The following is a 23,207-nucleotide window of genomic DNA, read 5'->3' on the forward strand; positions in this document are numbered from 1 at the left end:
AGCAATGCTTTTATGAGATTTTTGATGAGTCAATTATATTCACCCCCTCCATAGATTCACTCCCTTTTCAATAATGATATTTGCTGTCACACAGGAACATTATGAAAATGTTAAATTTTATCTGCTCTTTGCTGGAATGTTCTGGGATTGAATAAAAATGCATTTGCAGTGACTTTTGGTTTCATTAGTGTGAAAAAAATTTTGAGTGCAAACCCATGAGAGCACAGCATTCTCAAAAAATAATAATAATAGTAATAATAATAATAATAGTTTCTTCCAACACTGCCCTTTATCGGGACTGTCTTATGGAAATTTCTTTTATTGTGCAACTCTGTGGAAATTATACATCTTTCTAACAAAGGCTAGATTTGCTGGATGGTCACACCACACAGGACTAAAGCGTTTATTGGATTTCTTGTCTATTTAAGTGTAGTAAAATAGTAAAATTCTTTCATGAGTGGGGGGACTGAGATTGCCAGTCAGCCCAGATGATATTTAATGAGTCCAGGGGCTGATGAGTCATTGATTAGATCATAGATAAAGAAAAAAAGGTCTAATGATAAAATTTGGGTCATCTCAGTCGTTATCTGGTTAGTTGGAATTTTTAGTTAGTTACGCTGCTGTAAAAGAGAAAAATCCACTTTGATTTAATCCTTGTTAGAAACTATCAAAATGTGTATGTTTACTTTTCTGCTTTGGTAGTGTAAAGTGAATATGATTAAATTTTTGATGTTAAGAATCTTACATGATTTTTATCTTACTATTTTGAGTTTCTTGGAACATGAATGTGGTTGTATGTATAGGCACACTCCTGTGGATAATTTTTATTGACCCCCAAACATATCTTGAAAGTTCCTTTTTGGACTAGATCTGTACTTTTCTTTTTCAACAGTTTTTATTAAAACTGAGTGTAAAATGTTTTTTTTTAAAAAAAATATATTGTCATTAAGACATGGGAAATGGAATTTTTGACCTGGAAGGAAGCTTAGAGATGATTTATAGTCTATTGCCTTAGTTTTCAAAGGAAAATGAGCCTTCACACAGTTAAGTATTTTCCCAGTAGCACCGATCAGGTTAGTCCTTTAGCTGGATAAGAACTCAGTCTTATGGGGCACCCTCCAGTGTTCTCTAGAAGAATCCTGAGGTTTCTTAATGTTTTACTTTCACTCATGGAAGTCTAAACCTAACTGCTATTAAATGTCATCACAATACTCCATCCATGTCTGCCTGAATATGAACCCTAGTACTAATAAATATACAGGCTCATGAAGAGTCCTTTTTAGAGAGTAACAAGTCATGGAAAATGACTACTCAAACATATTACAGGTATTTATGGGAGAAGCTTCTGACATTTGCAAGAAGCATTACAAACCTATTGAATATTTTTAAGTGATTTAAAAGTGAGCTGTGACAAAAATACTAATCACCCGTGTTTCTTCTTAGACTATGTATTTTTTACTGACTGGAGACTGGGTGCTATTGTTCGAGTCAGGAAAACGGATGGTGGAGAGATGACGGTTATCCGAAGTGGCATCAGTAATATAATGCATGTGAAATCATATGATGACAGTATCCAGATTGGTGAGTGAGACCACCACGCTCTTTTATCTGGATGTATTTAATACAGTAGATCCTTTTTTTCTTTAAGTACTTATTACTTCATATTGATATAGATAGTTTTATATTCCTATCACCCAGATAGTTTAATGCTGCAAGACTTAAAAAAAATCTCTGTTCAACTCTGCTAATTCTAAGAGTGTTGCTGGAAGAAATACATTTTAGCACTTTTCTGTTTTCATATTGAATGTTATGTTTGGCATGCTGATTTCAAGAGGAAGGTACTTTTAGATATTGGGTCTGAAAAGTTTTCTTTCCCATTTGTTTTTCTTCACAAACCATACCTGTGGTCAACCTAATGGAAATGTGATGAACTCACTATCTCTGGACATTGCTTTTTCAGGTTCTAACTATTGTAATCGACCCACCCACCCAAATGGGGACTGCAGCCACTTCTGCTTCCCAGTGCCAAATTTCCAGCGGGTGTGCGGTTGTCCCTATGGAATGAGCCTGACTTCTAATCACTTGACGTGCGTGGAAGACCCGTCCCATGAACCGCCCTTGGAGCAATGTGGCTCCTTTTCCTTCCCGTGTAACAATGGCAGATGTGTGCCCAGCTACTACCGCTGCGATGGCATTGATGACTGTCATGATAACAGCGATGAGCACCTATGTGGCACGTCTAGTAAGTAGCTTATAGGCTGGAGATAATTTCTGGGATGAATAGAAAGAAGCGGGTTTAACAAGAAAACATGGGTTATCTCTAAGGGAAAAAGTATTTTGAAAGATTTCGAATTTTAGGAAGCTGAACAATAAATATCATTCATAGATAATGTTGCAAATGATTTCTCACATTGGTTTGGACCACCTTCAGTAAAATATATTTTTTTGACATTGGCTGTTGGGCCAATGCAGAGTTTTCACATGTTGTCAAGCTTCTCAAAAAGTCAAATAAAAACAAACTAAAGATAGAATCTTTAGTGTCTGAGATAATGTTATCACAGAATAGGTACTTATACTAATAACTTTTGAAAATCTCATGGGCTGTATTCCCCTCTCCCCCCTCCTTGGGTATAAAATGAATTAGGAATGAAATGGTGCTCTTTATTTTTGTATTTTTCTTTTTATGGTAATCTAGTTTATAAATTTTGGAGCTTAATAAATGGTATTAAAAAATGAAAAAGTATTCCATTAAAAAATAAAAGATAGTGGCCTGTTGAAATCTCAGAAATTTCTATCAAAGTGAGATTAATAGTAATAATAACTTGTGTCTTTTTAGAGAAAAAGAAGTGACATTTGAAAAATGAACATGCCCATTTTTCTGAAATTTTTTTTTTTAAAATATATTTTATTGATTTTTTACAGAGAGGAAGGGAGAGAGATAGAGAGTTAGAAACATCGATGAGAGAGAAACATCGATCAGCTGCCTCCTGCACATCTCCCCACTGGGGATGTGCCCGCAACCCAGGTACATGCCCTTGACCGGAATCGAACCTGGGACCTTTCAGTCCGCAAGCCGACGCTCTATCCACTGAGCCAAACCGGTCTTGGCTTTTCTGAAATTTTTAAAATTTTCTTCCTTTTGTGTATTATTTTCCTCTTTGTAAAAATGCAGATTTTTACTGGAACATTTTATTAATTTGCATTTTTCAAATTACACTGTTAAGCTTTCTGTAGTCTGAGATGTGTGTGTGTGTGTGTGTGTGTTCCATAAACAATCTTTATTTTACATATTTTTGGCTTTCTTCTTCAACACCATGCAATGTGTACACCGAATTTGAAATTGTTACTGGAGGAAATACGCTTAAAAGTAAAGGGCAGGCCTTAAAGTCACCCTTTATGCTTCAGTCCTGGGCAGATTCCTAAATCTCTCACAGCCTCAGTTTCCTCATCTGTAAAATGCAAATAATTATGTGTACATCACTGTATTCTTGTGAGGATTAAGAGAGAGAAAAAAACACAAAGCATGTAGAAAAGTGCCTGGAATATGATCCTTGTTAAGTAAATGCCAGATGATGATGATGAGGAGGAGGAGGAGGAGGGAAAGGAGAAGGAACATTTGAATGACGCACAATTCTCCTTATTTTGCATAATGCTCCTATTGAAAAAGGAGAAGAATTGGGCCTTCACAAGGCAAGAACTCATATAAAAGACTGTAAGATCAAGTGTCTTCATGATGAATTTTTTTCTGTTATAGATAATTCCTGCTCACCGTCAGCGTTCACCTGTGTCCTCGGAGGAGAGTGCATCCCTGGACACTGGCGCTGTGACAAGCACAGTGACTGTGTGGATGGCAGTGATGAGCAGAACTGCCCCACCCATGAACTCACCTCCTGCCCTGCATCTTACTTCACCTGTGATAATCACCTCTGCATCTCCTTCAACTGGGTCTGTGACACAGATAATGATTGTGGGGATGGATCTGATGAGAAGCACTGCAGTAAGTTTTGAATGGATTTCTCGTGGTTGATCATCCTAGTAAATAGATTTAAACCATCAGTAGGCCTTGCATACTTTCCTCTAAGGCTCACACAATTTTTACTATATCTTAGCTACTGTTATTCTGTCTGTTGATCCTTGTATTAAAAGGCTATCGAGCAAAGATATGGGAGGCTTAGACTCCTCCTAAATATTGAGTTTTTTGGAAGCAAAATGAGGACTATCTCTGATGTCTAATATCCAGATAGAAACTGAAAAAGATCTCTCAACTAACTATTCAGATATTTAAAACAAATTTGTTTTTTCCCCCCTAAATCATATAAACATATCCAGATATTTTACTCTTGTTTTTCTTTTCATTTGATACTGAAGAAGGCAATAGAATATAGAGGCACAGAACATTTAAATGACCACTGATCTTACCCATCTGCTTTTTATCTTGCCAGTTCTAATTTTCTTTAGGTTGTCATGTCTTTGATAATAGTTTAAAGTGGAGTAAACTTCCCTGGACTAAATTCTAGTTTTGGTTGCATGACTAGGCAAGTCACTTTCCGTCTGGAATAGATTAGCTTTGAGATCCCTTCTGAATTTCAAATTTTATAAGTCTACTAGAGGCCTGATGCACGAAATTTGTGCAAGGGGCTCGGCCCTCGCAGCCCCTTGCAGCCTCTCGCAGCCTCGGCCGGCTCTCATAGCCCCAGCTTTGTCTGGAAGGTCGTCCGGATGGTCGTCCTGCTGTTTGGTCTAATTACCATATTAGCTCTCTATTATATGGGATATTTAATACAAATACCACGTGCAGGCGCTCATGTACAGTGCGATTGAAACTTTGTGGCCCATGCGCAGAAGTCGGTATTTTGTGGAAGAGCCACACTCAAGGGGCCAAAGAGCCGCATGTGGCTTGCGAGCCGCAGTTTGCCCACCACTGGCCTAGTTTATTTATTTATTATTATTAATATTACTATTTAAATTTATCTTCATTGTTGAAAATATTACAGGCACCTCCCTTTTTTCCCCATTGATCCCCTCTACCCTGTTTCTGCCCCCTCCCCAGGCCTTTGCTGCACTATTGTCTGTGTTGATTAATTATGAATATTTGCATATAAGTTCTTTAGTTAATTCCTTTACCCCCTTCTCCCTTCCTTCTGAGATTCACCTATAGTCTTTTTATTCCTTTTAAAAAAACTGTCTTAATTTTGAATGCTCTTGCTGGTCTGACTTTGGCAATGTGGCTAAGTTGAAGGAATTTTGAACACATGTACAATTAAAATAACACCTATTTCTTTAGCATTTTTTCAATTTGGCTCTGCTACACATTGAACAAGAAATAAACTGTTATTTGGCTTTGTTTTTGGATGATATTAGACTTCACAGCGACATGCCTGCCTAGTCAGTTTCATTGCCCTGACCATCGGTGTATTGACCTGGCTTATGTCTGTGATGGGGACAAGGACTGTGTTGACGGATCTGATGAGAATGGTTGTGGTAAGAGGATTGCTATCTTTTTATTCATGCTGTTTAGAAAAATCCCAGTCTCACTGAGCTGATTTCTAATGCTTTCTTTCTTTCATTCTTAGTAATTAATTGCACTGCTTCTCAATTCAAATGTGCCAGTGAGAACAAGTGTATTAGCAACGTATATCATTGTGATGGTGTTTTTGACTGCAGCGACCACTCTGATGAGAAAGACTGTCGTAAGTACCATAGACCCAGCATGTTTCAGATTAAGGAATCACTTCATTCTATCAGCATTGATATTACCACAGATTTTCTCTAGCTCAGACAAACTGGAGGGAAGACAGCCTGAATTACAAAGTATTGTCAGAGGAATGCAGTATTAAACAAATAATGAAGTTGCCAACACATTACCAAGTAATGATTTATGATTTGTGAATTAGTTGTATAAATGGGAACTTTCACATAGTTTCTTAGGTAGTTTAACTATTTCTTAGATATTTTTGTTTTTACTACTAAGTTTTCCTAGGTTATCCCAAATTAGTGTGTCTCAAATTTTTGAGACTTAGCATATAAAAAGGTGTTTTAATGGTTTCTTTTAAATCTCAATATAGAGTCAAATCATGGTATGGATGTGATATGGAGCAGAATTAGATATTGACTCTAATGAATTTATCCTTTCAGTGGTTTTTGGTTGAATATCTGCTAAGATATATATGTTAAGTATTTGTCTGTAAAGTCTAGTTAGAGTAATTATAGAAAGTAAGAGATAATAAAGCAAGGTGGTCAGCTAGAAGGGCCTTCGAAATGATACAGATAAAATTCTATAAAGGCTCAGAAAATAGGAATTCCTTCTGCTCAGAGGAAAACTTTATGGAATATAAATTGATAGACCTACAGTCTACAAAGGCTGGAAACCTATAATGAACAGTGTTTGCAATTGCCTACTTTTTGTGTTACGTGGATTTTAAACTTGTAAAAAAATTGTCAGTGAAGTAGTCATTTTTTTGAATAATGGTATTTTTTTGAATAATGGTATTTTGGACCCTAAAAAGTAGGTTTCTGTCAATTCTACTCAATCAGAAAAGAAGTGCTTAAATCTATGGATAAAAAGAAAAGTTAAATAAAATGGTTACATGCTTTATAGGTGTGCACCACACCCAGAAATTCTTAGTCACTGATTTTCCTATGTCACATTGAAACATAGACTTCTGTGATGATCTGAGGTTACAGTTCCAGGTACTAATGACTTGCTGTTGCCTTTCTAGGTTCCTGGGGGGTTAAGGGTATGAGGGCTTATCTCTGTGAAATAGGGAGACAGTTCTTATCTCTCAAGAATTACTTGATGAACAGTGGAAACTTTGCAAAGAATTAAGGGATTACTGTCACCTTTTGCTTAATGTGTGCTGGTTTAATCGGATACAGCTTATTTGAGGAATAATTATGACATCCAAATGTATTATTGAACACATGAAATTCAAAGTAACCATAGCTAATTAAGTACAATTGAAATGCTCTGGTGATTCTTTAATAAAGAGACAGCTGTATTTTATGACTTATTCTGTAATTGAATGAACATAAGAAATGCAGGAAATAGAATGTTCTTTTGACTGAGGGAATTTATCTTCTATTCAAGAGCTGTGCATCATGTTCTTTGTTGTCAGATCAACTAATCAGACACATAAAGATTTCTATTTACCACAATGTTGGAGGATACACTGTGTATCATTTTTACATTTTAATATTTATTTTAGTCATTATTATAAACCTATCATTGATCCAAAACCATTTCCTATAGGGATTATATAAAAGGAGTTATAAATTGCATTCACAAGCCTATCTTCCCCATGCTTTTCTTTTAGCAACCAGGCCTCCCGGTATGTGCCACCAAGATGAATTTCAGTGCCAATCAGATGGTCTCTGCATCCCAGGGATCTGGGAGTGTGATGGGCATCCAGACTGCATCCATGGATCTGATGAGCACAATGGCTGTGTTCTCAAGACCTGCTCTCCATCCCATTTCCTTTGTGCCAATGGAAACTGCATCCACAAAGAGTGGGTCTGTGATGGGGACAATGACTGCAGGGATATGAGTGATGAGAAGGACTGCCCTACTCAAGCCTTTCACTGTCCCAATTGGCAATGGCAGTGCCCTGGCCATAGCATCTGTGTGAATCTGACTGCAGTATGTGATGGCGTCTCTGACTGCCCCAATGGGACAGATGAATCCCCACTTTGCAGTAAGTTCCCTGACCACAGTTTACTGGCCATCAGTTCATTCTGACCAGCAGCCTGCTGTGCATCACCATTGTCATAATCACCATGTAGCTTTTGAGGAAGGGATTTCAGTTCCTCTCTGAGTTCAAATCTGTGTAGGGATAAGCATCATGATTCAAATAAATCATCACTGGATAATATTTCTCATTAAATCCTTTGCATTTGGTTCTGTGTTTGTACTTCTTTTTATGTAATCATTAAAAAAAATAAGTCTAACTGAGGCCATTAGATTCTCTAATTAAATTTGGTTCTATTGGTAATGGACTCAAAAGTTTCTAACTTTAATATTTTCTAATTTCAATCAGAACTTGCCACAAAACAAATGAAGTCCAGGGATTTGTGTTTGCTGTGATTAGAATTCTGTGATTGGCATGTAATCCTAATTACTGTCCTTTCTTCCTTCCCTCTTTAATCAATGCTCACTCTCAGATGAACCTCAGCCAGGTATGATTGCAAAGTATTTTTTCTTTTTATGATTTTATATGTGTTGTGTTTGTGCTGAAAATGTTCTAATCAATTTGACTTACTTCCCCTTCTAGTGCATGTTATGTACCATCACTCTTATAATAAGTTACATGGAAATAGAGGGCATTTGCATTCCCAGGCATGTGAGCTATGTTTGGGTGGCTTCAGGCATTGCTGTTTTGGCCCTGAAACTACAGAATGATATTTGTGGACCTGTGCTCTCTAGTGTTCCAGCTGCCTTTCCCCTTCCATTTATTCACTTTCATAAACCTTCCAGCCCTTGTTCATAATGTCAGTCTTATCTTCTATTTCTATATGGGTAGAAGAATAACAGAAAGCAAATGAGAAGTTAGGTGTCTTTGCATGCTTGATCAATGACAGTTGTGTTTCTTGATGTCACCAATATTTCCCCAAGTTTCTCACATTGGACTAAATGGAATTATAATAGAGGGGTGTAGCGAAGAAAGTGGTCCAAGTCCAATGGATGTGAAGGATAGTAAATCCTTAGGTCTATCAGAGCAGACACTGACTAGCCTGCGGAGTTCATGCAAGTGAGTGCTGCTCTCAGCTCTTACCTGGGTATTATGCTAAAGGTAGCCCTAGACTATATGACAAATATTTGCAGCAGGGTGAACCAAAGAAGCAAAGATTCCTCACTTTTCCCCTTTCTTATTTTCTTTCTTTATTCTAGACCAGGAGAGCTGCTCAAATTTAAATGCTGGTTGTACTCACCAGTGTGTTCAAGGGCCCTTTGGGGCTCAGTGCCTATGTCCATTGGGATACCTGCTTGCTAATGATTCTAAGACCTGTGAAGACATAGATGAATGTGATAATCCAGGCTTTTGTAGCCAGCATTGTTACAATACAAGAGGTTCTTTCCGGTGCTGGTGTGATAAAGAATACATGTTAGACACTGATGGGAAGACTTGCAAAGTTACAGGTAATGACTGAACTTGAAAGTGAACTAACTCCAGTTAACAACATACCCCAAACCTTAAGATCAAATGTGTTATATAGATATTTGGAAATGTTGATTAGGAGTCAAATGATGGATCTTGTACTTTGGAAAATAGAGGTCAAAACATATACAGTAGAAGATGTTTTTAAAAATTATTTAGAATAATATCAAAATGTTTTTTTACATTATTTAAATATCTTTATATAATGAGCATAATGCATTCAATTTGCTCAATATTAGCTCAATTTCTATTATGTGAAAGTGATTACACTATATATTAGGATTTTAATAGAGGGGATATTGTGAAATAATTAGAAGTCTGACACAGCTGAATGACTTTGGAAAAATTATTTGACATGATTCCTGCTTTCAAGAAGCCTATAATTTAGGAAAGAAGATAAGCAAAGTATAAAAGTAACTAGAAATAGGAAGAATGCAAGTATAGTTCACTCCATATTGATATTTAGACAATATAATTAAAGGAAGAAAAATATTTCAGAAAAAGCTTATTTTAAATATTCGTGAAAATCAGCTAACTATTTAGGCAAGGCATGTAATGATTAAAAAAATTTTTTATAGAGATTTTTGTTTTTTGCCATTACTATAGTTTGGAATTATATCTTCCTCTGTTACCAAAAGTATTTCATCAAATATTTGAGTTGCTTTAGCTTTGTTTTCTCCCAGAATCAGTGACCTTTTTGCATTTTCTTCTTTGACAGCATCTGAAAGTCTTCTGTTACTTGTGGCAAGTCAGAACCAAATTATTGCTGACAACATCACCTCCCAGGTCCACAATATCTATGCACTTATAGAGGGTGGTTCTCACATTGTAGCTGTTGATTTCGATTCCGTTAGTGGTCGTGTCTTTTGGTCTGATGGAACTCAGGGCAAAATCTGGAGTGCATTTCAAAATGGAACAGACAGAAAAGTAGTAAGTACATTTCTACTGACCTTCGGCCTAATTCCACTGTCGTGGGTCTCTTTGCTATTACTCGCCAGTGAGAGAAGATCCCACTGCGTACTAGGTAGCGCTCATATTCCCCTTTGGGTGGTATTGTGCCCAAGAGGCCTGGACATTCACAACTCCAAATCTGTGCGTGTTTTAATTTTTATTTTTTTATTAAATTTTTATTGTTCAGATTACATTTGTTCCTCTTCCCCCCCCCATAATTTCCCTCCTTCCAGTTCCCGCCCCAACCTCCGCCCTCACTCCCCACCCACTGTCCTCATCCATAGGTGCACGATTTTTGTCCAGTCTCTTCCCGAATCTCCCATTCCCCTCCCCCGCCCCAAGAATAGTCAGTCCATTCCCTTTCTATGTCCCTGATTCATTATAATCACCAGTTCATTCTGTACATCAGATTATTTATTCACTTGATTCTTAGATTCACTTGTTGATAGATGCATGTTTGTTGTTCACAATTTGTATCTTTACCTTTTTCTTCTTCCTCTTCTTAAAGGATACCTTTCAGTATTTCGTATAATACTGGTTTAGTGGTGATGAACTCCTTTAGCTTTTCCTTGTCTGTGAAGCTCTTTATCTGACCTTCAGTTCTGAATGATAGCTTTGCTGGATAAAGTAATCTTGGTTGTAGGTTCTTGGTATTCAGCACTTTGAATATTTCTTGCCATTCCCTTCTGGCCTGCAAAGTTTCTGTTGAGAAATCAGCTGACAGTCGTATGGGTATTCCCTTGTAGGTAATTGAGTCTCTTTCTCTTGCTGCTTTTAAGATTCTCTCTTTGTCTTTTGCTCTTGGCATTTTAATGATGATGTGTCTTGGTGTGGTCCTCTTTGGATTCCTTTTGTTTGGGGTTCTCTTCGCTTCTTGGACCTGTAAGTCCATTTCTTTCACCAGGTGGGGGAAGTTTTCTGCCATTATTTCTTGAAATAGGTTTTCAATATCTTGCTGTCTTTCATCTTCTGGCACCCCTATTATTCTGATGTTGGTACGCTTGAAGCTGTCCCAGAGGCTCCTTACACTATCTTCACACTTTCGGATTCTTTTTTCATTTTGCTTTTCCAGTTGGGTGTTTTTTGTCAAATCTTTGGTTTGATTCTTGTGCTCCTCTGGTCTGCTATTGGGTATAATATTCTTTATTTCAGTCCGTGTATGCTTACTTTCTAATTTCTTTATCGTAGCATCGAGGGTCTCATTAGTTTTTGTGAGGCTCTGCTCAAGTTTATAGCAAGCCCTCAAAATTGCGATTCTTAGCTCCATATCCTCCATTTCTGTCATGTTTTTTTGTCTCCGCATCTTTTATGCTTTCTTGTTGCACCCCCTTGTGGTATTTGGGCGCAGTCTTGTTCTAGCCAAGCCTTAATTGTTGTAGTTAACACTAGAGGGATTTGACCACCAGGCCGAATGGCTGTTGGAATCAGCTGTGTGGAAAACTTCAGTCCTCTGGGGAGGCGCTAGTCCAGCCTTTGCCTGAGGCGACCGGCAAATGGCTCTGCACAGGGCCTGGGCGGGGTGGGCTCAACAGGGCGGGGGGAGGGAGCAGCTATGGCTGCTCTCAGTCCGTCTCCAGGGGCTCTGCCTCTCTGTCCCCACAACTGCTGCAAACCTCGGAGGGACCGTAGCCAGACAGTCCCGCTTCTCCCGTTTGAGTCTGGGTCCCTAGAGACTCGCCCGGATCTGTAGCCCAGAGTCTGAGACTCACTCCTGATTGAAAACGACAACCGCGCCCTCAGCCACCAGCCCGCTTTGTGCGCGCACCGCCGCACCACCGTACCTTGAAATTTTCCACACTGCGCCTCCTCTGGGCCTCGTAATGCTGTTGTTTTTCCTTCTAGTTGAAGAGTCTCTCCTCAGCCAGCCTTCCTGTGGTTCTGGTTGATGTCCGTTCCGTCTTTTAGTTGTATTTTTAAAGTGGTTGTTCGAGGCAGCAAACTCCGGTGTTTACCTATGCCGCCATCTTGGTTTCTCCGACCCCATTTACTCCTGTGCGTGTTTTAGATAAGGAAGTGGTCTCTGAAGGCAGATCCATTATTTTGAATTCCAGGTCACACGATGTAGAGACTTCACAGAATCTATGAGGTTCCCTTTGCAATTTTTTTTCTGGTATATGAGAGCAGAAGGAAGTGCCAGGGGAGTTAAGAGATTGCTTTTCATAGTTTTAATTTAGTTATGTTTTTCAGTTTATCTCCCAATTTGTTTCTTGATCTTAGATGGATATGCTTCCTTTTCCCCTTAGAACTTTATTTTATAATCATTAGCACTTAATCAAGATGTTACTTTTGGTACCTTGGCATTATACATTTTCATAGGATTGCCAATTTAGAGAATGGATAGAGCTTTTGTTAATTGGAAACACTTTGAAACCAAAATGAAACTACACACTAGTCCAATCAATTCTACAAAATCTTGTATGTTTTTCCTATAAAAATGTAGTGTTGATTAGTAGTTATCTATATGGGATGACAAAATTTTATAATGCTCACAAGCAAATTAGATGCCGTATTCCAGATTTTCATGTTATCACCCATTCCCTTTAGAATTCACTCTTTATTCAATTTTGTCTTTAGGTACTTGACAGTGGCACCACCATGACTGAAAGTCTTGTGGTAGATTGGGTGGGTCGCAATCTTTACTGGACAAACTATGCTCTGCAAACAATTGAAGTCTCTAAACTGGATGGGAGCCACAGGACTGTGCTGATTAGCGAAAATGTAACAATGCCGAGGGGACTAGCATTAGATCCCAGAGTTAGGTAAGATTTTTTTCCCCAATGATCTTGCCCTGACATGATTATCGTGAAGGAAAAATAATAGGAGGATGATGTCACTGATATGCATATTATAAAATTTAAAATAACCTGTTGTTTAAACTTCTCTATAGAAGTGGTAGGCATCCAACTGGTTGTTGCTATCATTTCTTTATCTTTAATAGTGTTTGCCATAAAGTACACAAGGGCAATTGATTGTTCACTTTCAGACTGCATTGATTTATTAGCTTGGCAATACAATTATTGACATGGTTGTTGTAGAATTATATAATTAAGTTTCTAATGAATGTATACAGTAACATGCCGTAGATGGGCCAGCTTGCTATAACTTTGATACCTCATGGTTTCATTAAAAAAAAAAAATAATAAAAGCCAGATTTTTCTGCTTTGGTTTCATGCTATTTTCTAGAGTTCCCTTTTATGTAATACAAGGGAGAAAATTTTTTCCTGTTATTCCTAAAGGGAAGAAAAAGAAATTCTCCCACATGCTTAGAAACCTCTGCAGGCCTCCTCTCTTGAATTTGCTTAGATTCTCTAACTTAGATTCTTGTGTGCAGGATGACGAGTTGGGCAAATTATGTTCAGTGTGATACAGACTTCTAGATATTGCAGAGATTCAACTCCAGTGAAATTTATGATGAATCTCTGATGAGAAATAAATTGACCCTTTTAAACATGACAGGGTAGAAAGTCAAGGACAGATGGATTTTTCTAGATCCAATATTTTTGGATTGTACAGAAACATGAATCGGCATTGAGACATTTCAGAGTCATAATGTACGGCATGTTTTATGAACATTATAAAAAACAGCTATGTGGCTTGTGGTTGCATCATATTTACAGTTTTCCTTTGCAATGCTCAGAGGAAAGAATAAGCTCTGAGCATATATTCTGAACTGGAAATGAGTTATTTTAAGTAGAGTGTATATTTGATGTCCTGTTACTTGAGATGACGGTTATTTTTCTGTGTTGAAATATGTCCTGTCCGATTGGTAACTAGTTTCTTTTCACAGTGAACACCTGATGTTCTGGTCTGACTGGGGCCATCACCCTCGTATTGAGCGAGCCAGCATGGACGGCAGTTCGCGCACTGTTATTGTCCAAGACAAGATTTTATGGCCCAATGGCTTAACTATTGACTACCCCAACAAACTGCTCTACTTCTTGGATGCCTATCTTGATTACTTAGATTTTTGTGACTATGATGGACAACATCGGAGGCAGGTGATAGCCAGTGATTTGGTAAGTTGATACTGAGGAAAAAACCCGGAAACTATAATAGTGACTGAGTGGAAAGCAGACAGAATAACAAGAATACGAAGAACTTAATTTCTGTGTTACAGACATTGCATGCTCAATCCAGGGAATATTAACAGGAATAAGGGCCAATCCATCTTTTTTTTTTTTTACTAACTGAAAATATGTATTTTTATTTTAGTTCAAGGTCAGATTGCTTGTGTAATTTAGTTGATCTGTAGGTGCTAATCTGTTGCTTCTGTACCTTTAAAAAGTGTTAAACAAATAGTAACAATTTAATTATATTTACATTCTCAATTAATCATAGCCTGTTATGTGCTTTGTATTTTTATTTAGGAAATTCTGTGGATTTTATTCTCACAAGTTATGGTAAAATACAGAAAATGTATTTTTTTCCAAAGAACTATTAATGACTTCTATTTAAGATTGTCATTATTTACAGTTTTGTGACTTGAAGAGACCCTGGGAGGGCCTCTCCACCTTCAGAAAATATGCATCTAAGCTCTATCAGATTTATGTATATCTGTGAGTGGCAGAACAAGATGGTGGGAATTGCACTGGTGAAGGAGAGATGATAATGGGGTGGTGGGGATCCCAGACCCGGCTCTTCACTTTCTGTGCTTCAGTTTTGCTTTCATTTATAAATGGGTGCCCAGTGTAATTGCCAGAGTAAAAATGAAGACTAAATGACACATGCATGAGAAAGGATTTTGGGTGGTATAATGGGAGATAGGTCAAGCAGTATAATTTTGGTCTGTCTCTTGAACAGTGACTTCCCTGTGTTTTTATTAAATAACTAGAGGCCCGATGCATGAAATTCATGCAAGGGTAGGCATTTGCAGCCCCGGCTGCCAGGGCCCTTGTGGCCATGGCTCTGGCTGCCTTTTGGCCCTGCCCCCTGCCTACACCCGCCTTGTCTTGGCACTGCCCGCTTCTGCTTCTGGTTCCCTGGTTCCGCGGAGCCCCTGATCGATCGCCCCTCAGAGGGTGGCCTGGGCCTCCCTCTTTGGGGCGATCGCGGAGCCCTCCCCCCTTCGCATTGACCGCCCGCCCGGCCCCTGGCCTGGGCCTCCCTCTGCAGGGCAATCATGGGGCGATGGTGGGCCCCCAACTAATCACATCACACCCGCCTTGGCTGGCCTGGTGCCAGTGCGTGTCTTAGCGTGGTCGTCTGGACGGTCGTTCTGCTGTTTGGTCGATTTGCATATTACTCTTTTATTACTATAGATTACATGCTAAAGGAAACCATCTATTCAGCATCCTTTTCTACTTTGTTCCCCTTGGTTTTTATTTCTGGGCGAGATCTCATTGTTCTCTTCTGCCTCGCAGATTCTGCGGCATCCCTATGCCCTGACCGTCTTTGAAGATTCGGTGTACTGGACCGACCGAGCAACTGAGCAGGTCACTCAAGCCAACAAGTGGCATGGAGGGCAACATTCCATTGTCATTTATAATGTGCACCAGCCTCTTGGGATTGTTGCGGTTCATCCTGCAAAACAGCCGAATGGTAAATGAGAGACAATCGAGAGAGAGAGAGAGAGAAACACTCTGCCTGAAAATAGCTTGGAAAACACTTATTCTGGAAATGTAAAATGCAATGAATTTTCCTTTCCACTTTACCAACTACCCTTGTCCTAACATTTCCATTACTTTTATTTACCATGGAAAACTCAAATCTTGTATGTAACAGCAGCAGGTCTAAATTGTATCATTTTATTTAGCAATTGGCTACTGCTTCTGTGAATTTTCTGAGTCTCAATTTCCTCCGCTGACAAATACAGCATAGACCAGATACACAGTCCCTTTTATCACTACCACCTATTTTTAGGACTTATTTATTATGGCACCATTGCCCTGTAGGTGCTCTGCTGTGGCTACCCCATCTTCCTGGAGTGCCTGGTGTAGGTGGAGAGGTGATTTAAATATTTGACTTTGGTAGTGTGAGGAGGAATAAGTCAATCTTCTCTCCTCATAACTCTGTAGTGGATTCTCATCACATTCAGAATCTGGCCCCTGTTATCTCCCTGGTCTCTTCTCCCACTTACATTGGACTTCATTGCATTTCATTGTGTCCTGAAGCATACCAGGCAACTTCCCACCTCTGAACTTTTTGCAGAGTTTATGCTTGCCTTAGGCCCACCTGCCTCCCAGGGATGGTATCTTTAAGTCATTGTATATATTTTTTTCTTTTTTAATATCTTTATTGGTTTCAGAGAGGAAGGGAGAGGGAGAGAGAGCGAGTGAGAGAGAGAGAGAGAGAGAAAGAGAGAGCACTCCTGCACACCCACACTGGGAATTGAGTCCACAACCTGACCTGGAATCAAACGGTGACCTCCTGGTTCATAGGTCAATGTTCAACCATTGAGCCATGCCGGTCGGGCCCCACCTCTGAACTTTTGAACTAGCTCTTCCCCCTGCCTGGAATATCTCTCCTCTAGATTTCCACATCAGTTGCTCCTTCATGTCATTTAGGATTCTATTAAATGCTCCTGCTGGCTCTCAATCACCCTAAAATAGCCTTCCCTTCTCATAGTTATTTTGCTTTTTATCCTCATATTCTGAAATCATACAATTTATTTATTTATATTTTTAACTTAAAAAATATATATTTATTGATTTTTAGAGAGAGAGGGAGAGGGATAGAGAGATAGAAACATCAATGAGAGAGAAACGTCATTGATCGGCTGCTTCCTTCATGCCCCCTACTGGGGATGAAACTTGAAACCTGGGCATGTGCCCTGAGCAGGAATTGAATTGTGATCTCTTGGTTCCTAGGTCGATGCTCAAGCACTGAACCACACTGGTTTGGCACTCACAATTATTTATTTATTTATTTATTTATTTATTTATTTATTATGAATTTAGTGGGAGTGACATTGCTTAATAAAATTATACAGATTTCAGGTGTATAATTCTCTAATATATCATCTGCATATTGTATTGTGTGTTCACCCCAAGTCAAGTGTCCTTTCGTCACCATTTATTCTCCTTTTACTCTCTTCTACCTCCTGAAATCACACAATTTATGAGTTTAGTTCTGCCTCCTTTGCTAGAATATCTGTCCCATGTTTACAGTATTCCCAGTGTGTGGAATGGTGTTTGGTATATAGTGAAGGCTTAACATTTTGGAGCGAATGAATGGATTAATAGATCTGACAAGGTATGTAATGAGAACATGTAAGGTCTGGAGAACATCCAGTGAGCTTGGGATACACACAGGATCACTCTTGTCAAGGAGCAGAGACACACAAAGATGTCATCATTAGAAAAATAAAAGATTGTTATGTAACCAAATTTGGTCAACTGTGCGTAATTGTAAAGGTCACATAGGGACACACACCTTGATTTCATTTAATGTGAAAAGGTCTCTTTTAGGTCAGGCAAGGAGACAATAATATTTAGCATCATATTTCCATACTAAGCTCAGGATTACTCAGTGGCTATTAGTTCATAATCCGGTATTGACAGGATTGATCTGTAACCTTGGGCAAGTCACTGCTCCTTCTTTGCCTCTTATGAATTTTATGATGAAAGCTGGGTGTTAGGGAAGGCCAAAAGAGTCAAGGAAAATACCCAAACTTACAGAGGTAACTTCATGTACTTGTGTCTTCAAATACTAGGGGCCTCTGGGGAACAGTAATAGTGTGACAGAGCACGTTTAAAAATGTAGTTGTTTAAATTGAGATATAATTTGACATATATTAGTTTTAGCTGTACAACATGATTTGAAATATGTATATCTTGTGAAATGATTACGACAATAAGTTAGTGAACATCCATCAGCACACACAGTTACCAAAACATTTTTGTGATGAAACTTTTAAGATCTACTCTCAGCAATTTTCAAATATGCAGTACAGTATTGTTAACTATAGTCGTCGTGCTGTGTATTACATCCTCAAAATTAATGTGCCTTATCACTGGAAGCTAATACTTTTGACCACCTTCACCATTTCACTCACCTCCACCCTCTGATTCTGGCAACCACCAATCTGTTTTCTCTGAGTTCATTTTTATTTATTTTTATTTTACATGTAAGTGAGATTATATAGTATATATCTTTTCTGATATATATCTTATTTCACTTAGCATAATGCCATCAAGGTCCACCCGTGTTGTTGCAAATGGCAGGATTTCCTTTCTTTATGGCTGAATGATATTCCATTGTGTATGTGTATATATAAATATGTCACATTTTCTTTGCCCATTCCTTCTGTACACTTCTATGTGGGATTTTTCCCATTCAGCAATGTTTACTTCTCTTTCTATTGCAGATGTAAATTCCTGTGCCTCTGCCCCCTGCAGCCACCTATGCCTGCTTTCCTCAAAGAGGCCACAGCTTTACTCCTGTGCTTGTCCCTCTGGATGGAGTCTCTCTCATGATTCTGTGACTTGCCTGAGAGGTACAGTATGCCCTTTAAGTGTGCCCTGACGGTGGCCTTGCCGTAGTCTGTGCAAGGCAGTGTAAGCTGTAAACCACTCGCTGATGGAGTGTGTGCTGCATTCTCTTTGATTCAGCAGTATCTGGGGAGTGTATGTGTATGGGGCGACTTAATTGAGTACTCCGTTGTTATATAGTTTCTGAATATAAAGCTAATATTATGTGTGCATGTGATTCAACAGTCCTAGCCTCACATTTTCTCTTACCTGGTTACAGTTAGACAAGCTATGGTAATGGAAAGTTCCAAATTCTGCACTTAAGTCAAAATTCTTCTTTTAAAAAAAAAATTTCTTGTCTTTTTCTTTTCTTTTTATTGAATTAATTGGGGTGACACTGGTTAACAAAATTATACAGGTTTCAGGTGCACAGTTCCACAACACATCATCTGTACATTGTATTGTGTGTTCACCACCGCAAGTCAAGTCTGTGTCCATCCCTATTTATCCTCCCTGTGCCCCCTCCATTGCCCATCCCCCCCAGCTATCACTATGCCACTGTCTATGTCCATGAGTTTTCTCTTTTTTTTCTCAATCCACTCACTCCTCCACACAACCCCCAACCCCTATCCCCAACAGCTGTCAGCCTGCTCTCTATCTATATGTCGGTCTCTGTTTTGCTTGTTTAGTTCATTAGATTCTACCTATGAGTGAAATTATATGGTACTTGTCTTGACATTACTGTATGGCTTCATTTTTCAGGATCTTGATCTCATTTTTATTCTCATAGCCAATAGCCAATCATGAGTGTTGTAGCTTAGGTTTTCCCACTCCAGTTTCAATACCTTTACTGTTATTATCTGACACTCTAAAAATATGTCTCCACTGTATGAAATATTTTAAGTGATTATTTGAGCAATTTAATCTTTATCTAATCCTAGATATTTTACTGGGTTGATTGAAGAATATGTGAAGGGTTATATTAAGTACTTTAGGGAGTAAGAAAGAAAGGAAAAGATGTAGTCAATCTACAAAAGAGATTTCTTCTGGAATTTGCACTTGACCTATTTAAAAGATACATTTTTATTGATTTCAGAGAGGAAGGGAGAAGGAGAGAGAAATAGAAACATCAAAGATGAGAATCATTGATCGGCTGCCTCCTGTATGCCCCCTACTGGGGATGGAGCCCGCAACCTGGGCATGTGCACTTGACTGGAATGGAACCCCGGACCCTTCAGTTCGCAGGCCGACACTCTGTCCACTGAGCCAAACCAGCTAAGCTAGGGCTATAATAAATTATTTTAAAAAATCATTCGCCTTTGCTTAAAAATCTAAAGAGTTATATATTCAAGTTTCTTTCATTTCTCAGTGAGGAGGAGTGAACGTGTTTTGCTACTCATAAAAATGGCTGTACATAAGTTCAAACCGAATGTTTAATGATAAAAAATTCCTAAAGTAAGAGAAACTGGAGTCCTAATCTAGAGGGAGATTTAGTTTTCAAATGGAAAATACATGCCGAGTCTAGGAAATTTATGGTGTTTACAGGTTATGCAGATGTAGGCTTATTCCATGTAATATTTTGCAATGATACTTTCCTGATGAAAGATTTTAATTATTGGTAGTTCTTACAAAGGGATTGGCATTTGCAATTTTTCTTCAGACTTATTATGAAGCTAATCTTTGCTGACATTGTTTAATTTAGTGTGCCCTCATTGTCTTTCAGCAGAAGATTAAACTGGGCTATAGACATTTTGGATACAAAGCATTCTTTCACCACAGATTCTTGAACTGTGCATTGGGAATTGGTGTACTCAGTATTACTATATGATGGTGATTGATAAATGTCAACTCTACATAGTACCTTTGGTTGTTTCACAAAAATTCCACTAGTGGTTTTACCATGGGCTGAGTTTAGTGAGGTGGAAATTTTTCAGTTTCCCAAATGGTTTCTCTGTACCAGTTGGATAACTAAGTGTCAATGTGTGTTGAAAGTTACACATTTTTTCAACAAGAAGCTTAGAGAACTTGTTAACAATTGTAGATGAAAACATTTTAGTTGACCTACATATTCAATAGCCTTTACAATAGTGTTTACTCTGTGTCTGGCATATCTTTGGAAATGCTTATGTGATAAGGTTAAGGGAAAAAGCAGATGGCCCTGACCAGCATGCTCAGTGGTTAGAGTGTCAGCCTGCAAACCCAACTGGCCTTGGGTTAGATTCCTGGTCAAGGGCATGTACCTAGGTTGCAGGCTCCTCCCTGCCCGTGGCCCAGGTTAGGGCTCATGCAGGAGGCAATCAATTGAAATGTCCCTCTCACATTGATGTTTCTCTCTGTCTTTCCCTCTCTCTTCCAAGCTCTCTAAAAATCAAAGGAAACATATCCTCAGGTGAGGATAAAAAAAAGGAAGAAAGAAATGTCATATCCTATGAAAGAGACATCTTGAAAATGCCTAAAGAAAGTTGTCATTTTTTCGTGGTGAAGGGACTGGAGTCCGGGTTGATGAAAGCACCTTGGCAGCTGGCACTGATGGGAGTGGTGCCTTCCCCTGATCAGCCCGCAGAGGGAGGCCAGACTGCGGCTTAGGCTCACAGGGAGCAGGCCTAAGCCGTCAGTTAGTAGGACATCCCCTGAGGGCTCCTGGACTGTGAGAGGGGGCAGGCTGGGCTGAGGGACACCCCCTCGTCCCCCTACCCCCCGCCAGTGCATGAATTTTGTGCTTCGAGCCTCTAGTGATAAAAACAAAACCCACTGTTGAATTTCATTCATTTAGATTTTTTTTTTCAATAAGGGGACTATAGCTAGGATAAGATTATCTTTGAAAAAGTACTTCATTGTATTAAGGAGACTAAGTGAACTGATAGTTTGAGTGAAATATTATGAGGATGTTTAAGTTTCAATGTACAGATACTTTTTGAGAGATACTGTTTATGTATTTAGAAGATACTGTTTATGTATTCACCTATGCGCACACACATTTATTCATTTATGTGATCATTCCTTTAGTTACAAATATTTATTAGGCAATTATTATATACCAGACTCTGGGGACATAATAGTGAGTAAATCAGACATAGTCACTGCCGTTTGGGATATAATATATATTGTGCATTGTATTTATTACTGCAATTATATTTTATTCCATAAAATGGTAACAATCCACTGCCTTTCATTACTCTAAGTGTCTGGGAAGAGTGGGATATAATTTTGACTGATACTCTGCTATTTTCACAGATGATCAACCTTTCTTAATAACTGTAAGACGCAGTGTAATTTTTGGAATCTCCCTTAATCCTGAGGTGAAGAGCAATGATGCTATGGTTCCTATATCAGGGATACAGAACGGTTATGATGTTGAGTTTGATGACACAGAGGAATTCATCTATTGGGTTGAGAATCCAGTAAGTTTTGAATACCATTCAAAATCTGTAACTTGTTCTCACAGAGCCTGCACTGATACCTCCTTATAGGCAAACGTTTGCTGGGTGGATAAAAGGGCAATGATCCAGAAATACTAAATTACCACTACATTATTTTTTGATTCAGTGAGGGATATAAATGGGAGGGTGTCCTGGAGCAAAGATCAGAAAACACTTTAGCTTTAGAATAATAAGCACACTTAAGCTATTGGGCATTTTTTATTCATGCAGCAAGTACTTATTAAGTGCTTACCATTTGCCCTGCACTGAACTAGCTGGTTCCAATTGCAGAATACATGCCTAGAAGCAGCAGTCACAAAGATTGTTCTTAAGGAGCTTTAAGCTTGTAGAAGATATTAGACTAACATAACAATGATCACAACTCAAGACAAAAAGCAGGAACTCCCTAGGGGATTCCAGGAAAGCATTTGTTGTGACTGCTGGGGCCTTCATTCAAATCTTTGCCTCAAGGATAAAAAGAAAACTTCTCCAATCACTTTCCCATTGTGCCCCCTCCTCACCCTTTAGGGTGGGGAAGGGGCAAAGAGAATACAAATGAGGAGAGAGAGAAGATTATGTGTTTGCTATTCTCCCCACTATGCAAAACATACTTCTGGCCTCCTGATTCTCACCTGTGACTTGGTTTATTTTTATGACTCTGGCCCGTGGTAATTAACAAATAAATCTCTGTAGCCAGTATCAGAGGTAGTCTGAATGGTGAGCCTTGTGTATTCCCGTGACACACTTAAAAATCAGTGTTTTCAAAGTGTGGCTGGCATTAGCATTGTACACAGTGAGGCCATCCAATGGTGCTGAACCTTGGCCTTTTCTGCAAGTCTGAGGAGTTTAAAGAGACATAGCAGCTGGCAGTAGCCACAGTGAAGGAAGTGTTTTCATGGAGAAGATGTGGCCTTGAAACAGCTCACTTCTCCATGTCTTTCTTTCTAGGGTGAAATTCACAGAGTGAAGACAGATGGCACCAACAGGACTGTGTTTGTTCCTCTGTCTAGTTTGGGCTCTTCTATGAGCCTGGCCTTAGACTGGATATCAAGAAACCTTTATTACACCAATCCTGGAACTCAGTCAATTGAGGTAATGATTCCATAATACTCTGTACACAAACACTAGTTTCTGATTCATGTAAAATCTATTCTCAGGAAATACTTTCATGGAATTTTGAAATTATTTTTAAGCAGAAACAAAAGCGAATAGATATTTGTATCAAAGCTAAGGAGGAAAACCAACTTAAATATAAATTTTTGAAACTTTTTACTGAC

General features: G+C 38.7%; 1 protein-coding gene across 1 annotated transcript in view; it reads left to right on the forward strand.

Moving 5' to 3' along the window:
- LRP2 (LDL receptor related protein 2) overlaps positions 1-23,207 on the forward strand; it is a 213,557-nt gene that overhangs the window by 96,900 nt on the left and 93,450 nt on the right. Inside the window, exons 20-33 of the mRNA XM_070423495.1 lie at positions 1,444-1,581; positions 1,961-2,242; positions 3,755-3,997; positions 5,362-5,481; positions 5,574-5,690; positions 7,314-7,691; positions 8,885-9,133; positions 9,871-10,082; positions 12,678-12,862; positions 13,891-14,119; positions 15,464-15,641; positions 18,409-18,537; positions 21,746-21,912; positions 22,879-23,022. Coding sequence (XP_070279596.1) covers positions 1,444-1,581; positions 1,961-2,242; positions 3,755-3,997; positions 5,362-5,481; positions 5,574-5,690; positions 7,314-7,691; positions 8,885-9,133; positions 9,871-10,082; positions 12,678-12,862; positions 13,891-14,119; positions 15,464-15,641; positions 18,409-18,537; positions 21,746-21,912; positions 22,879-23,022 — 2,771 coding nt within the window. The remainder of the gene's footprint in view (positions 1-1,443; positions 1,582-1,960; positions 2,243-3,754; positions 3,998-5,361; positions 5,482-5,573; positions 5,691-7,313; positions 7,692-8,884; positions 9,134-9,870; positions 10,083-12,677; positions 12,863-13,890; positions 14,120-15,463; positions 15,642-18,408; positions 18,538-21,745; positions 21,913-22,878; positions 23,023-23,207) is intronic.

Source organism: Myotis yumanensis, unplaced genomic scaffold (assembly GCF_028538775.1).
Source record: "Myotis yumanensis isolate MYYU_CA2020_CCGP unplaced genomic scaffold, mMyoYum1.0.hap1 SCAF_8, whole genome shotgun sequence".
Taxonomy (NCBI): domain Eukaryota; kingdom Metazoa; phylum Chordata; class Mammalia; order Chiroptera; family Vespertilionidae; genus Myotis; species Myotis yumanensis.